Raw genomic sequence first — 16,909 nt, 5'->3', positions numbered from 1 at the left:
TTGTTAAATATTAGTTACATGTAGACAAAAGTAACTATTTAGATAAGTATTGAAATTAAATACAACAATTTTACATTTCAATAGCAGGACAAATATTTATAACTAAATTACCAATTATTTATACATGCTTGAAATAGTTGCATTAACGGAGTGTGAACATTAAAGTTATAACTTGCTTAAATGAAATTCACCACTGTAGACCCCCATGGACATCTCATAGACCCCCAATTTATTTTTTCACTTTCATGGACCCCCTGGAGGTCTTCGTAGACCACTTTGGGAATCACTGGTCTAGATTGTACTTGTTTTAAGTATTAGTTTACCATTATCAGTTATCTTTTGTAACTGTTTCAATCCTAGGCTCCTTAGGCAAGCCCTGTCTGTATTTACTGCTGGCTCAAACAAGATTTGTGAGAAACTATAAGCACACGGGGCGACGCTTGTTTCTAAATGATTCCAAAATTAGTTTTTAAATAGTAAACATTAACTTAGTTAAACGCGATGCACTGTCGTATTGATGGTGCGGGATTCATACCCTGCCCGTTGTTGTCCTGCTGGAGGTTTGAACTAGGTAGTAGTTTATCTTCAACTCTGAAGTAATATCCAAAATATGTCATAGATTTAATAAGTCCTAGGAGTGCTTTCCCTCAAGGAAGATTACACTATACTGCCATGATTTTTAATTTTTTACAATAATCACAACATTCTCTCCCCTTTGACTTCAAAATACAAAATGAAACAAGTACAGATAATTCAATCCATATTATTTTATTATTTTAAAATGTAGGCATGCAGCAAATAACATTGTCAGCTTTCACTGTACTATTATTAGGAATCAATTTTTTTTTTACCAGGAAACACTTGATCACAGAAATAAAAATGTTAAATTTCCACCTGAAAAGTAGCTCCACTTCTGACATAAAATTTTCATAAGTAATTTTTTTAAAAAGTGAGTATTTCTAAAAGCAATCATTTGTTATGTAATTTTCCAAACTATGTACTAGAGTCTTTGATTTTCAAAGTTTGTTTTAAAAAATACATACAGTACTGTGCAGTGGAGGGCAATTAGTTGTCTTCAAAACAGTCCCTAATTAATCCAATATTAAATACCAGTCACTCCTTTAGAAAAGCTGCATTTCACAACATAAGCAAAATACAAAGCCAAAAAAAAAAAAAGGCAGCAGTCTTTGGAATTAAAAACAATTTGCAAAACAAATCAAATGCACATCATAAGGAATAACAAATACCAATAGCTAAACATTGTATACAACAAAAGGTTTAATGGTTAATATCAGCAAAGAAATGATCCTCAAAGTTTTGGTGGAGTTACACTGAGAGAAGAAAAAAATTGTATTTTGGAAAGTTGTACCAACTAACAATAAGTGCCAGCAATGTCGATAGAAAATGAGGTGCTTAGAGAACAATGTGCAATGCAAACTTTGATGTTCATGTTTTTAGCAAGAGATTGAAATGAAGGTCTGCAAAGATGTATAAAGGACCAGAGGAAGAAGCATCAACACAAAATGGCTGGCAAGTTTCAGGTCATTATCACTGCATAGAGCCTGCCAGATTTAGTGAGTATTATTTGCACACACAAAGTGTACATTGTGTACAGAGCTGACACGCTTATGAGATTTCCAAAATAAAATTACAGACATAGTTGAAACTTAAAAACAATCTTTTTTAAAGGTCACTTTGACAACAATCCCCACATACAAAATCAACACTACAGAATATGTTGTGCCTCTACATACTTTGTACTCAGGGAAACAACAAAATGCTTCAGATGAACAGAATTGGCCATGATGACCGAAACATTTTTATGGCTGAAGATTTTTCAAAGCCGATTAATGAGAGTGTTGTCTTGTCAACACAATGACTGATTCTGATACACAGCTGAGATGAACTAAACTTTAAGATTTAGTAAAATCAGAGAATCAACTTCTGACAATATTTCTCAGTTTCTCAATTTTTCTGCACAAAAATATATGAAAAGTGGAAAACTTTTTAAATAAGCAACATAGCATTAAATATAAATATCGCTTTTCATTGTTTTATATTAAGCATATCTTTTGCATTATTTAGTTCAACAACCTTAACAAAAAAATCACAACTTTTCTTCCTCTACTGGCTGGCCTGAAGGGGACCAAAAAAAAAATCACAACACATTTCGTTTCCCCACCTCATTCCAGCTTTAAATTTTGTAACCCCAATGTCAAAGAATTATCCACCACCCCCATGATAACTTTAAGCCTTCCCTTTATAGAACTGAATTGACAAAACACACAAGAACAAATTGAGTATGGCATGCTTGGGTCAACAAGTAGCTTGAGCAGAATCACTGGCATAAATACTACAGGCCAATATGAACAGGTACAGTAACATAAACATACAGTTAAATGAAATACACATCACCAGTCTTTAGTCGTTGACTTAAGTACACATTTTTAACCAACCCATTTTTTGGGCTGATATTCTGATACAATTTCCCCCCATTTTTTGTCTTTATGCCAACAGGAAATTTAAAAAAAAATTTATTTTGTCAAGAAGTCTAAAAACAAAACTTTTGAGATTCAAACAAGGGTCCAAATAATGCTGTATTGCAGAGCCTCAACTTGAAATTACAGAGCCTCATGAAGAGATTAGAGCCTCATGAAGGGATTACAGAGAATCAAGAAAAAATTAGAGTTTCGAGAAGAAAATGAACAGATATGTTTCAAAAAAGGAATGACAGCAGTATTGGTGAACAATGTACAAGTTATATTTTTTTAGTGTACAATTTGTCAAAATAAAAAAGCAAAGGGAGAACAAGTTGAAACGATGTGAATTATTGAATAAATTTGTTAAGAAGAGTTGTTTTTTAAAGAATGTACTCATAAAAAATGTGGAGTAAGGAATTACAATGTGTACATATTGGTGCCGTAGGTAACATCAACTTCAGTTTGACTTGAATCATTGAAATGCATTAGAGGTAAGAATAACTTGGATGAAACAGTTTAGATTGATGTAAACTCTTTACAAATAAACATCTCCATCTATTGACGTGAGCACGTCCAGTACCCCACCAACGAAGTTGAGACTTCCAGTGGCTAATATTTGAATGTGGGTGGCACCTTGAAGCGAGGCGGGAACTGGATGCGGGACTGCACACCCGTCTAAGACCTGGACGGTGCTATCCCTTCCCTGACCGGCCCAACGAAGAGCCTCGATGATACAGGGGAAGATCAACGAAGGATTGCTGTTTAAGGAAGAGGTCAGCTCAGAATTCAGCTTTTCATTTTTGTCCTGTTTGTCTGAGTGGCAGAGAAGGTTGGCATTCAGGATCAGACTGGGCTCGATGACATAGCTCAGCATGTCTCCCATAGGAAGCAAGTCACGGTTTGGAGCTATTCCCTCACCGCCCTCAGCGTCTTCGCTACTACCTATTGACATCAGGTCACTCCTGTCAGACTCTGTAGTAGAGGCAGAGATGACAGAGGATTTTTCACTGCTGTCCCCATCGCTACTGTTTAACCTTTTGTCTTGCACATTGCTTTTCAGTAAGTCTTCAACAGGCCACCCAGCTTTCAGCAGCTTTAAATTATTCTTCTCTCTCTGAGTGTTGGCCATAAGTTTATCCCAAGCTAGTTTGTTTCGCTCTACTGTCTCGCTCTGAACTTTGGGGTCAAGTTTTTTCAACTGAAGATCTGAAAATAGCAAGAAGAAACGATATTTGAAGCCAGTTGATTCATCATAAACAGCTACTCCAGCTAACCAAAATGTATTGGTTATTTATAACTTACAATGGCCAAAGAATGGGGCATAACTTCATATTTTTTGTATAGCAAAAAAAAAAAATCTAGACAAACAAATGATTTTTGGTAACTATAAAACATGAAAATTTTTTTAAAAAAAGCAGCTCTTGTTTGCTAAGCAATGCAGTCCATGGGCAGGTTTCTCTATATTTTTAAGCATGGGCTAAAGTCAAATTAAATTTTAATAGCAGTTTTCATTTTTGATGGTTGAATGTGTTACATAAATGTGTACTTGAAGCACCAGAAAGGAACATACAAAAGATGTTTATTATATCATTTTGAAAAAGACATTATGAACACAACTTTAGCTATGACTATTGTCCAAAAAAAAAAAAAAAATTATTATACTTTCATATATACATATCTTCCATAGATTAAGATTCTCTGTATATGCTAAGTGTTAATATCATGAGAGACTAATAATGAATACACAGAACTAGAACTGCAAATTGGTAGGTTAATAAACATATTTCATTTTGATATGATAAATATCAATAGTATTGATGTATAAATATCTTTTTCTCTACCTTTTTCAACACCACTCCACACCCAAACGCTGTGCATGCAACACTAAGCATATGTCTTTTTTTTTTTGATGTATTTGTATGGAAGAACACAAATAACACTTTACAACCAAAAGAAGCAGTTGCACCTATTTTAATCAAGAAATACAGTGAAAACAGATTTTCAGTAGCTCTCTGGTTTTCTGAGATATACTAACGATAGACAAACAGACTACACAAACCTCACAGCAGCTCCCCCCCCCCTTTTCTTTTTTAGGGGGGGGGGGGGGGGGGGTTGGAAAAAAAAAAGGGGGGGCCTGCAACAACAAATACTAACAGTAAAATGATCAGGCAAAAAATATTGACAAATCTGTCACAACACTTAGCAAGTGTTATAAGCAGACAAAAAATGTGTAATGTGCACCAATAGATGAACATGTAATCAAATGGACAATTTAACTCACCTGGTCTACATTGAGACTCTATTGTTGAAACAACAAAAGGACAGAAGACAGCAGCATCAAATTCACAATCCTGAGAGAAAGAATAACAAAAAAAAAAAATTTAAAATTAAAGAGTAAAATAGATTTTATTTTTCAGAATGTGAATGAGTGATTTCATGTTATTTTTTTACAATTGGCTGCCCAAGTCTGTGTTTAACTTGTAAGAAGAACATAGATAAAATATAACATGGATATAACAGATATATTGCATTTAGCAAAATAACAAAACTAATGCAAAGCATCATGTTTGTTTTCATTTTTTTTGTCTTTGATAGCAATTACTGATTGCATCACAGCTATTTAGGGTCCAAGATAAATCAAATCATGCTGCTTTTTTTTTTAAATGTATTTTTCTTCTCTAGCCAGCTTTTTTTTTTCTGTTATGGAATAATTAGAGGCATTCAAAAAGAAATGGTTGGACAGATTGAATAGCACGTGAAATGTGGGTAAGTAGGAGTGCAGTGTGTGTCTGTCCTAATTATGGGCAAATACTTAACATAGCTCAGGATATGCTTCTTACTTTAGGCCCACTGGTTGAACCACTTCTCAAGTACTGCTTAACAGTGCCATAAGGTATTTTGGCCATGGTTTTAAAGGTGCGTGAAGTTTTCTCAATGCTACAAGATTGTCCAACCTTGAGTCTGGTGTGGACAGAATAGATGAACTACTTACCATTCGCCAGCTATGCTGGGTTGGACACCTACCCGATATGGAGAATGATTGCATGCCAAAAGCAATCTTTTTTTTTTTGTGAGCTTAAAGGGAGAATGGGGTGAAAGAGGTGCCACATTGAAGCAGGGTAAGGATCAAATCATTTTGCACTAACTGGCAAAGAGGAAAGCACCTGGCTGCAGATGGCCTTTGGAAGAGACAGCAGGAGAACGCTCACGAAGGTTGTGGGATACACATTTGAGATTCGACTACAGTGTCTTATAGGCAGAAAAATTACTCAAATATCTTTCTAAACACAAAAAAGATTTAGAATTTCACATTGAGAAGTTTTCTTAAGCCAATGGCCTATAGGTCACCATCTGGTCAATAAATCGACATTACAATAGAGCACCTGTTGTCAAGCTGTCTTTTTGGTACAGAGGAAAATTTGTCTTGAATGATTTATTGGATCGCTGTTTTCTAAATGTAGACTCTTATCTGGTTTTATATGATACATAAAGACCTATATCTTGTATATGTGATTACTAGAAAATATTGGAAGTTGTTGAAAAGAGTAAACAAGTAGGCTATAACAAAAACTAAGATACCTTTGTTTTTTTGTGTAAATGTAAGTTTTATTTAAACAGCAGCAGTAACATTCAGACAAATAACTAATCAATTGAATTAGAATAAAACGATTGCTTAGAGGTAAATCCGAAAATAGCTATCACTATTTTAGCTTGTTAAATTGTCATGTGTGCGTGATTGCTAACTCTCTATGTACAAGCACTGACATTTAATCATATTCAACTTTGAACAACTGCCCTTAATGTGCATGCAATTATTTCTGGTCTGCTTTGAAACAATAATTAACAGCCTTTTTTTCTTTTTTAATTACAATTATGTCAGATACAACTGATTAGTCAAACTAAAATACATAAGTAAATCTGTTAATGTATTTGATGTGTTCATATTTTAAAAACAAAATATTGTAAATGTGGTTCAGTTTTCATTTTAAAAACCCATAAATTATTAGGAAATAGTTTACTGAACCAAACAATTACTATTATTACTTATTGCACATTTTGTTTTTGCAAGGAAAATTCAGTAGTTTAAACAATAACTTACACGTAATGGATAGACTAAAGCTTCCGGATCTCTTTCTGGGGCAGTGAAGAAAATTAAAACTCGTACAACTTTACCATCAATTGAAGCCTTTTCCTTGTCAGCTACTTCAGAGAACCATGAGGTGCACAGCTGTAATGGGAAATGTTTTTTTAAAAGACATCAATCATCTTTAAAAAAAAAAGAAACAGCTGGAAAGTTTTAATAAGACAGTATCACTGAACTGTTTCTCTTTATTTTTCTTGATTAGATTATTAGAAATTTAAACTGCTATCAATATGCATTTTTTTCTTACCAAAATATGTATCTTTAAATATGCATATATATTCTTTATCAAAAGTCTTTTCAACTTTGCAATACAAGACATAAACTGCTGTTGATTTTAAGTGCTATACTCTATTGTTTGAATTTAGAGTAGAATAATTTGATTCTTTGATGTGTGGATGGAAAGTGATGGATTCTCCCATTTCGGAGTTAAACAGACTAAAATTTTTCAGGACTTATTTCAACACATACAGCTGCTAAGGACATTAACTAGATTGAGATTCAAAGCAACAACAAAAAAAAAAAAAAAAGATCAAGCCTACATACCTCCATACTCTCTTTAGTATGGGCTCCATCGATGTAATAAGTGATGCTGTCCTTAGCAATCACCTGAGCACGACCAGGCCACTTGCAAGTCGATAAACCAACAACGGTGGCACTATCAAGCTTAGTACATGTCAGTCTTGGAATTTCACCAACATTCAAGTCATTAGACACTCTGGGATGCACTTCTGCAAACAGTCAAGATTGATTATTCCCCTTTCCCAACCATCACATGCAGAAGAACAAAAAAGGTATAAACAAAATGACAACGGTTAACAAACACGGCAGATTTCACAACCAAGAATGCAACCTAATGAAACAAGAAAAAAATTCAAAGCATATCTTAATGCCATGTGAAGAGGTTGTTTTTTTTTTTGTATTAAACTAGCTTGCTGCTTTCCACTCACTTTTATGCTGATAGTCTTCCCAAAGGTGGAACAGCTGGATGGCTAAAGCAGCATTGTGTCTTTGCTTATCTCCGGCAATGCTCAGGGTGAAGTTGTATTCTTTCATTACCTCCTCAGACAAAGGGTTCATAACATACAGTGGGCACTGCCAGATGAGAAGTGGGTTGTCTTCTTTAGTGCCAGAGTTTGCTCAGTCTGGTTTATATGCAGTGGGTGTTTTTTGTGGTGTGGTGTGTCAAAATTTAAGGCCATGTATCAAAAATATTGTAATAAAGTCTGAAGCCTTGGACAAGCTGTCAAGAAATGTTAAAAGACATTACTGTATAAAAACTTACCTCCATTTCTTTGGCCCTGTTTAGAATAACTTGCATGGCTGAGTCAGACTGAGGTGCTGTCAATGCTGGACAATGTTTCTATTCAAAACAAACACATTATATCAGTAAGCAACAGAAGCCATTTTGAACTTTCTTCTATCATCCAGAAACTACTTCTAAGAATAGATTCCTACCTTGAATATGCCAGACTTATGGAATGCAATGGATTCAATGGTGTCCCCCAAGTCATCAGTATGCTCCAAGCCTAAGGATGTAATGGCACAGGCAACTGGGTGTCTAATAAAGTTGGTACTGTCGGTCAGACCTCCTACACCAACTTCCATGATGGCAATGTCAACCCCTTCATTCAGAAATATATGTAAGGACAAAACAACGTTGAAGGCAAAATAGGCTGGCATGCTTCTGCCTTCCTCAATAGGACTTCCCACCTGCAATAAAAAAACAGTATTAAATCCTAATCCTAAACATAATTTTTATGGTTGGGGGTCACTGCATAGTGGAGCACAGAAGAACCACTATTGTTATAGTTTGAACATGGCAAATTGACAGTTGTCAATATATGCATTTAAACATAGGTCTTCCCTTCATGCATGATATAAAGATTTGTTTATTTAAGATTATAATAATGAATAATAGAGGCATCAAACATAAATATAATCCATATTACCAACGGGTTGATTTAATTGTAAAAAAAACACAAGGAAGGAGAAAAGCCAAAGTATTTTATTATTACTGATCTTACTTTTTTTAAAGAGCGCTAACATATTCTACCCAACACACAAGCTCAATACATGACAACAATGTAGGCTACATCAGTGGTAAAAAAACACAAGTGCCTACCTCTTCAGTTTCTTTAAGCTTGTTATAAACCTTCCAGAAGTAATAGCAGTACTTAGCCTTGCACAGGGGCCGGCCATTGATGCGGATTCTTTCCCGCACCTCCACCAGGTGAGGGGATGTAAAGAGGCCTGTACGATAACCATGATTGCGAAGTATGTTCTCTGTAAAGGCACTGGTAGAGCCCTTGCCTTTGGTCCCAGTGATGTGGATCATACACAGCTTGTCTACTTCTTCATCCTGTTAAAACAAACAAATAATTTGCCATGAACCAAGGGAACACAAGTATCCTCAAAGGAATAGTTTTACTGCCATTATGTCTAGACAGACCTTGGTCAAGGTAAAAGTAAGTTCATTTTAAGTAAATATTTCTATATCTGCAGCTGATAACTCTTAAAGATGCTTTCTATTGTAAAACTAGATGTCTTAACTGCAGTTATCTCACCAACTATTGCACAGAAAGAAAGTTCAAACAAAAGTTGCTGGATAATACTCAATGGAAGAGCCGGGGCATGACCAGTTTTGAAATAAAGAGGTATTAAGGATGAGTGCAGTATTTCATGTGACTACAACAGAGCATGATTATATACATAAACCATAGACCCAGCATTTTATCTCCCCCCACTACAGCCTACCTGATGACTAGATATTGTTAAGAAAAGAAGTATCACACATTCTCCTTTTTTTTTTAACTTAATTCTTTTTCCAGCGCCCCCCCCCACCCCCCCCCACCCCCCCCCCCCCCGCGAAATACACACTTTTATTTCATTCTCAAGAAAATCGCGAACATTTCAAGAGTAGGTCTTTAAGGCCTAATAAGCTTAGCCAGACACTATCGATTTTTAATTTCAAATGTGTATTAACCATCCCTCTCGTGTCTAGGGACTGTCTGTCTGGTGGGTGTGAAACGCGAGGCAGTTATCTTCCTTATAGCCACGCGTACAGCAAGCTGAATAGCCCATCCAGGAAGCGAGTCCGTGGAGTGAGGAAAACAGAGGCGTGCGTGTGTACAGGACACGCTGGTCTATGAGTAAGATGATGGTAAAACACGAACAGAAGAATCGAGCACATTACAGAATATCTTTTATTTTTTAGTTATGTGAGTGTGAGAGAGAGAGAGAGAGAGAATGGTTGACGTTGACACCATTATAAAATATTTGTAATGTGTGTGCTTTTGATTAGAACTTCAACACTTTAGCGCATCCCCCTTAACTTCTACTTATAAATGCCGGTCTTAAAGCATTTACCAGGACTGTGTTGAATTAATACAGGAAAGTTAAAACCATTAACAAAAAAAAAAAAAAGCTGGTGCGTTTTATTTTCTCTTTTTTTTTAAACAATACCCCCAGCCCTCCTCCCTTTCCCCGTTTTATCATCAGCCTGTATCTACTTCACACTAGGACTAGACAATTCGAGTGTGTGTAAGCACGCTAACACTCCAACGATACCGTGCCCTCATTGTCAAGGTCATGTGAACGCAGGGAAAAAGGGGGGGGGGGATGAGGGCAACATCACCAGATTAATGCTCTATATTAAATATACTTCACGACGCCACTACAGCAAGCGTTCTGGTGATACTCTCTGACCCCGTCTCACAGTCAGCCTAGATCTATATGACACTCATACATCTACTAGCAACGAGGGCCGCACACTAGGAAGTGTGCACAGGCCCGTAACGAGAAGGAGTTTTTGGGAAAGGAACGACCCCCCCCCCCATGTCTTCTATTTCAAACATCTTTAACTCTTTCTCTCCGTTATTATTTAACACGTTCTGATGGAATCAACGTTGGTATCGTCTGTAAGAAGAGAAAGAGTTAAGTTACCAGACTAAGGTCTTAGTCGGTGTAACGATAACTACAGTTAAGATGTCAAAGTAGATCTACATCTTTATAATAGGTTTCAAAATGTATGGGTTTTCATTTAGTCATCTTGTTTGAACGCAAGGGGCTTTTTTTTTTTTTAAATACACTTTTTTTTTTATACACAAGATCTTACAATTAAAAAAAATAATAATAAAAACATCACTAAAAACTAAAAAAAAGTCTATGTTGATTTAAGTATATAAAGGCTACATAGAGACGTGATTAAAAAGAATTACTTGCTATGTGACCTTATAAAAGACCACTCTTTAAGCTTATGGTCCCAGCATGGGCTGCACACACTATTCATCTGCAGTGAATAGTTAGCCATTTAGCTGAGAGTCCAGAGGCCTTTGTGCAGCAGTGGTACTCCCTCCAGCTGTTCTGGATCATTTTTTTTTTAAAAACAAAGTTCTATCAAGAAGCGACCCCTTCAGAAGGATGGCTGGTTAGGCCCCCTGCGTGACCCCCATCAGCAGAGCTTGATGATGGGGCCCCCTCATCGAGAACCCTTTATTTCCTGAGTCTGTGAGAAAAGACAATGACACAAAGCATACCAAACTTGAGTCAAATTGTATTGGTTAAATATTCTCCTTACCCCCTGACTAGGCCTGGACAATGATCTCAAACTTATGACTAGATACCATTGGACATGACTGACATACAAGGACGTGTACTTAAAAGATAGACAATGACAGACTATAGAAATACACAAACTACATAAGACCAATTAAAATAAGTACATACAAAGACAACTGGTGGAAAAAAGAGAAAAGGACACACAAAAGGACATCACTTTGAATACAACAGAACCAAAAGGACTTCCTATGTATACAACAGAACAGAAACAAAAAAACACAAAAAATGTAAATAACAGAACATAACGAACATCAGTTTGAATTAAACAGAACAAATAGGTTATCACTTTGAATACAACAGAACAAAAAAAAAAAAAAACGAACAAGAACAATCAAAGGACATCACATCATTACACTTTGTAACTGTCATCTCAAAATAGGTAACATCACAGACACACCCACCTTCTTTACCAAAAAAAAAACAACAAAAAACAAAAAAAAACTTTAATAACTAACATACACAAAACAAGCAACATATCTATTACTTGTAGACTTGTAGTTTAAAAACAAACAAAATAAAAAAAAAAAACAATTATTGATTTATCTGTAAATATTCTCTTTGAAATATATACACAAGGGTTTCTCAAGGAGTATGTAACATTCTTTAAAACAAAAATTGTTGCCATGAATCATTAATGACATTTTCTGTGTTGGGCTTCACATGGTATTGAAAACAATGTCCAACTAGAGGGAACACATTGAAGCAAAGTTAGTTTTGAACACTGTTGGCAATAATGTATTTAAAATTTCCACAATCATATTAACTTTTCACACATTTAAATTATTACAGTGAAACATATCTAAAAGCCCAGTGATTGGATGGACATGAATAGAGTACACAGACCTACGATCTATAGGGCAGTTGATGTGAAGGTCATCTGTTTCTGTGGCCTATGGCTAACAAGGGTGTCATGTGGCTAGCACAACAACCAACAGCCTTTACTTTTCTCCAATAAATGTCAGGTACCCTTTTGACCTGGGAGAACTCAGAAGCCCCCAAAGATCCCAAAATTAAAAACCCTAGTCTTCACCAGGATTTGAACTCAGGACCCCTGGGTTCAGCAGCCAAGTGCTTTACCACTTAGCAACCACGCTTCTTGATGGATAGGAATACAGAAATATTATTGTTGCAATATCCCTAACATTAACCAATGAATAGCTCATTACAAGTATGGATTTAATTAAAAACATAATAAAATCTAGATGTAACACTCTTGCAATAGCATATATGAAAACATCCTACATCATTTAGCTCTTAAACTGCATGTTAATCATTTCACTGTGTCTTTAACAGCACTAATGGTTGATATGACACAACCTCCAGTTGCCTATAGCTTACAAGAGTATTGTGTGGACAGTAAAATGAATCCAAGATTTAACATTTTACTATCCAAAGAAAAAAAATAGGAGCTGAGTGACCCCAAAAAGATTCAAATCCTGTGTACAGATTATTCTAATCGGGAGCCTACTGTGCTATTATATATATATATATATATATATATATATTAGGGAGTAATTACAAGCAAATCATCTAATATTCTTTTACAAAATGTTGCCAAAAAGGCTAATATTTTTGTCCATAATCTCTATCTTCTTAAATTAAAAATGTGTATTAATTTTACCAATGTCTTACATTTAATAAAAGAAAAAAAAACTAGAACATGTTGAGTCATTTATTTAACTGAAGTATAAAGGTATGCAGACAACAGACACCTACCGTAAGTCCAGACCTATGGATGAAGCGGTTGACCATAGGGATGATAAGATGGGTTTTCCCCTCATACTTGAGCCGGTTGGTCTGTTCATGCCATCCCCTCAAAGACATAAGCTTGGTGTTAAGAGTTTCAACAGCTTTCTGGAATAAAATTGATGTCAATCTGAAAGGGGCCTTGTTGAACCAAAGAGATGGTATATTTCAATGCATACCTAAGTAATTTTTACACAAGTGGTGAAGAGGTTATTATTATTCTTGTCATCCGACATATATGAGATCTAGGTGTCCTACCCTTCACAACTGTTGAACATTAAGTAGTGACTCTACTATACTGTCCACACAGGTGTTCAGCAGAACACAAGATGGATGGCGCTAGTGATATTGTGTGCACTTCAAACTGCTGTCCACAGATTTGGGTCAGAGCGTATTTTTTTTTTAAAGAAGACCCCAAACTTATAAATCAAATCAAAATCCCTGTTTTTTTGTAATGTATTTTTTGTCAATGTATACCCAAGAGGGAGCATATGCACCTTTGTTGGAAATCTTCAAGGATCCTTAAGATGTTCCAATATAGAGCACCCAGCTGCCAAGACTTAGAAAGGTCACAAGACACATTTATGACCCAGAGTAAAGTCCTTGCCAAAAATATGCATATAATATACCACAAAAGAGAATTAATTAAGTGCTAGAGAACAACAACTTTGTCTGCCATGACATGAAATACTGCATGCTTCTTTCATCTTCTGACTCATAAAATATTATAAATTATTACCATTTTACCATAAACCATAGTTAGTGAAATAAGGGATCGGATGAAATTTATTTTGTTCTCTGTTCAATTAGATCACAAAGATAGATCTTTATTGGATAAAAACTATGTTCAATTTGATATGTCATACTATACTATAACTTTAATAATTTAGGCTTGAATTTGTATTTGAAGTTTAATGAGGAGTGCAGATAGCTTTAAATACTCTAAAATTGCACAGTAACCATATTAATGACCAACGAATTTAATCACTTTTGATGATTTCATTAGACATTATGTCACCATTAGTAAATCACTTAATTTAAGAGACGCTTAAGGACAGAAGAACAAGACGTAGTGATAATACATAAAACTATTAAAACACTGAACCATATTACCATACATTAAAATAATATATATATAATGACTTGGCAGAATTTAAGATGTAAATCTAATTATAATCTCTTTTGAAGAAACATCTCTGTAATTTATAACATAAAATTTAGTATTTACAGAGAGCATAACACTTACAGTATATAATATCTAGTTAATATAGCAGTTGAGGTGAGTGACTAGATTCTAGATCACCGTTTCTTAACCTTTTAAGCTCAGCGACCCCTTTTTACAATCCCCCACTCTGCCGCGACACCCCCCCCTCACACACACACATACAGCAATAGAAGACAAAAACAATCCGTGTTTTCGATGGTCTTAAGCGACCCCTGGCAAATTCTCAATTAACCCCCAAGGGGGCTGCGATCCACAGGTTGAGAACCCCTGTTCTAGATCTAGTATACTATACTGTCTATACTCACTGCCAAACTGTTGTTTTTAATTAACTTTTAAAAATATTTTTTTTATTTTTAGATCTAGACTCTAGATCTAGAACCTTAGGCGGGTTGGCTTATATAATATAATCTAGTATTACTTAACTTATAAAAATTATTATCATAGATGTTAATGGTTGTGTTATTGGCAATTAAATCATTAATATTAAATAGAAACAATCTGATAATCATAATCAATGATTGATATTTAGATTACTTTTCACTAATTTCACACATGTAAATTATGAGTGAGTCTCAGTGAGCCTTAGGCCTTAGATCTATACTTATGTGATTGTACATTTTATTTTAATATTAATTTTATACTTTTTAAATGTTTTGTTTGGTGTGCTAGTCACTAGTGTAGTGTATGTATAGATCTAGTATAGAGTCTAGTAGAAGTAGAATCTAAATTATTCTAAATGAAAGACATTTCCGATGATTTCCTTACGACTTACGCCCTTACGGGCAATAAAAAAAAAATAAATCTAGATTCTAGATCTATTATTATTATTCCTTCAGAGTTAAAGATTATCATTAATATTATGTATAATTTAGAAATAGATATAGATTCTAAATGTATTAGTGTAGACTTATAATAATTTAGAATATAGATCTAGATCTGTGAATCTATACAATTTATACATTTTAGTAAGATTGAAGATCTAGATCTAGAAGTCTAGATCTATAGTAATCTATACGTTAACTTTAACCCCCCCCCCCCTTTTTTTTTTTCGTTCGCCGTACAAATAGTACAATGGGCTCTAAACAAAGAACGGATGCCTATGGCTAATCTTTTACAACCAAAAACAAAATATTCCCGTATTAATCTAGATCTAATCTAAATTATAAATATGCTCAATCAACTTACATTGTAATTAGCCTCAATATCCAACTCCATTTCAAAACAGAATAGATTTCTAGATAGACTCTATGTAGATCTAAACGCTTTTGAATTGTGTCTGAAAAATTCGTCTAACCGGCGCAGTTCAATTCTGCCTACACGCACGGCAAGGGAGAAGAACTCGTTGAAGCCGGTTTTATAAACGCAGGTTCGCGCTGTCTGTTGGCCTTGGTGAGCACGTGTGATCTGTCCATTGTTAGGTTTGCCGGCTGGTCACACATTTTCTTATAGACTGAAGAACTAGATCGAAATCTATTTTCTTTTAATTGATTAAAGAAAAGAATAAGTAAAGATTAATTTATCGAGTACGATTTAAAATTCAAAATATTAATTTTACGTACAAAATTATTAATCCAGATCTAGCTTTTTTTTATATTATTGAAAAAAAATACAACTATGAGAAGCATGCCTCCTTTTGAAAATCGGGTTAGTGGGCAAAAACAGACTAGTGTGAAAATCAAGCCTCTCGCATTTCTAGACAGTAAACCAAAATATGTGTAGATCTTTTAAGGGGGTGGGGTGGATGTATGCCTTCTTGATCTAGATATGAAAAATAGTGCTAGCTCTCCTTTTGTCAAAATGGCAGAATCGTATGCGGAGTCTAAGACTCAAAATACGAGATAACCTATAGATTTATTAATTTAGTCAACACCTGCACTAGACTTTTCAAGATCCAGAATCTAGATTATAAATAAAATTAGATACAGTAATTAATTAAATTGAATATTTTTTGTGATAAAAAAGTTATGGGTTTTCATTTTTTTAATGTAACTGAAAAAAATGAGCGTTGTAAAAAAATATTTATGATCTTTTAAACCAACAAAACAAAGACAAATTTGCGTGTGTGTATGTGTAGGGCTCAGCTAAACAAATTAATTAACCTTTGTAATGCGTATACAAATTTAACTTTGCTTGGGGAAAAAAAAAGGTTGATTTAAAAAATTCTTTTAATAATCTGCGACTAAAAAACCCCACTTTATTGCCTTGTCAAGACAATAGTAGTATTTCGTACATTACATCACCATGTTGCCTAATGTATCTCGTTTCATTTCCTGTTATAAAAATGCCATAGTTTAAATAAATTATTACACATATAAACGTGCGCACGCACACTTTAGGGACAAACCCCATTTATTGTTTGACACCGACGCTCATTGCGTTCAGTAATTTATTTTCTCAGTGATGCCCCAAGTTACGGCCCGCGGGTCATAATCGGTCCGTGACAAAGTCCCGCTCCCCGTCGAAACTTCTGCCCACATTGCACAATAAAGCCGCAGAAACTCGGTTCCATCAGACTTGACGATATTTTTTAGCCGCGATGGGCCCCGACGCCGCCCGAGACCGTGACCTTAACCCGAAGGTGCCGCCAAGACAGACAAGCGTGTTATTTATATGGACCCCCAGTCTTGCAAAGGTTGAGCTGAACTTGGGCAGCACTATTATGTAAATTTAAGCGCGTGATATGGCATCGCAGGTAAA

General features: G+C 35.1%; 1 protein-coding gene across 3 annotated transcripts; it reads right to left on the bottom strand.

Moving 5' to 3' along the window:
• Nucleotides 1-752: 752 nt before the first annotated feature.
• On the bottom strand, nt 753-15,764 carry LOC106067116 (folylpolyglutamate synthase, mitochondrial-like). 3 transcript variants are annotated; one of them, XM_013226247.2, is made up of 10 exons: nt 15,398-15,764; nt 12,958-13,095; nt 8,747-8,983; nt 8,080-8,334; nt 7,907-7,984; nt 7,572-7,716; nt 7,168-7,352; nt 6,580-6,708; nt 4,762-4,831; nt 753-3,686 (listed from the first exon to the last, which is right to left on the bottom strand). In XM_013226247.2, the coding sequence occupies exons 1-10, from the start codon at nt 15,425-15,427 to the stop codon at nt 3,016-3,018; spliced, it is 1,938 nt and encodes a 645-aa protein (XP_013081701.1). In that variant the 5' UTR covers nt 15,428-15,764; the 3' UTR covers nt 753-3,015. The 3 variants fall into 3 exon arrangements, with proteins under 3 accessions (XP_013081701.1, XP_055897240.1, XP_055897241.1); XM_056041265.1 differs by lacking the exon at nt 15,398-15,764 and adding an exon at nt 10,842-11,128 and having other exon boundaries at nt 12,958-13,097; XM_056041266.1 differs by lacking the exon at nt 15,398-15,764 and adding an exon at nt 10,854-11,128 and having other exon boundaries at nt 12,958-13,097.
• Between the last annotated feature and the right edge of the window lie 1,145 nt (nt 15,765-16,909).

The sequence above is a fragment of the Biomphalaria glabrata genome, chromosome 9 (assembly GCF_947242115.1).
Source record: "Biomphalaria glabrata chromosome 9, xgBioGlab47.1, whole genome shotgun sequence".
NCBI classification, from domain to species: domain Eukaryota; kingdom Metazoa; phylum Mollusca; class Gastropoda; family Planorbidae; genus Biomphalaria; species Biomphalaria glabrata.
This window is presented reverse-complemented; position numbering and strand designations above follow the sequence as displayed.

What these genes read in the sequence shown, in the direction of transcription:
- LOC106067116 (XM_013226247.2), bottom strand. Translation starts at nt 15,427, where the DNA reads ATGGAGTTGGATATTGAGGCTAATTACAAT. An exon ending in GGAAGACTATCAGCATAAAA is followed by an intron (nt 7,353 to 7,571) that starts GTGAGTGGAAAG and finishes GACTGTTTGCAG; the next exon opens with AAGTGCATCCCAGAGTGTCT. An exon ending in CTTTAGTCTATCCATTACGT is followed by an intron (nt 4,832 to 6,579) that starts GTAAGTTATTGT and finishes TCTTTCTCTCAG; the next exon opens with GATTGTGAATTTGATGCTGC.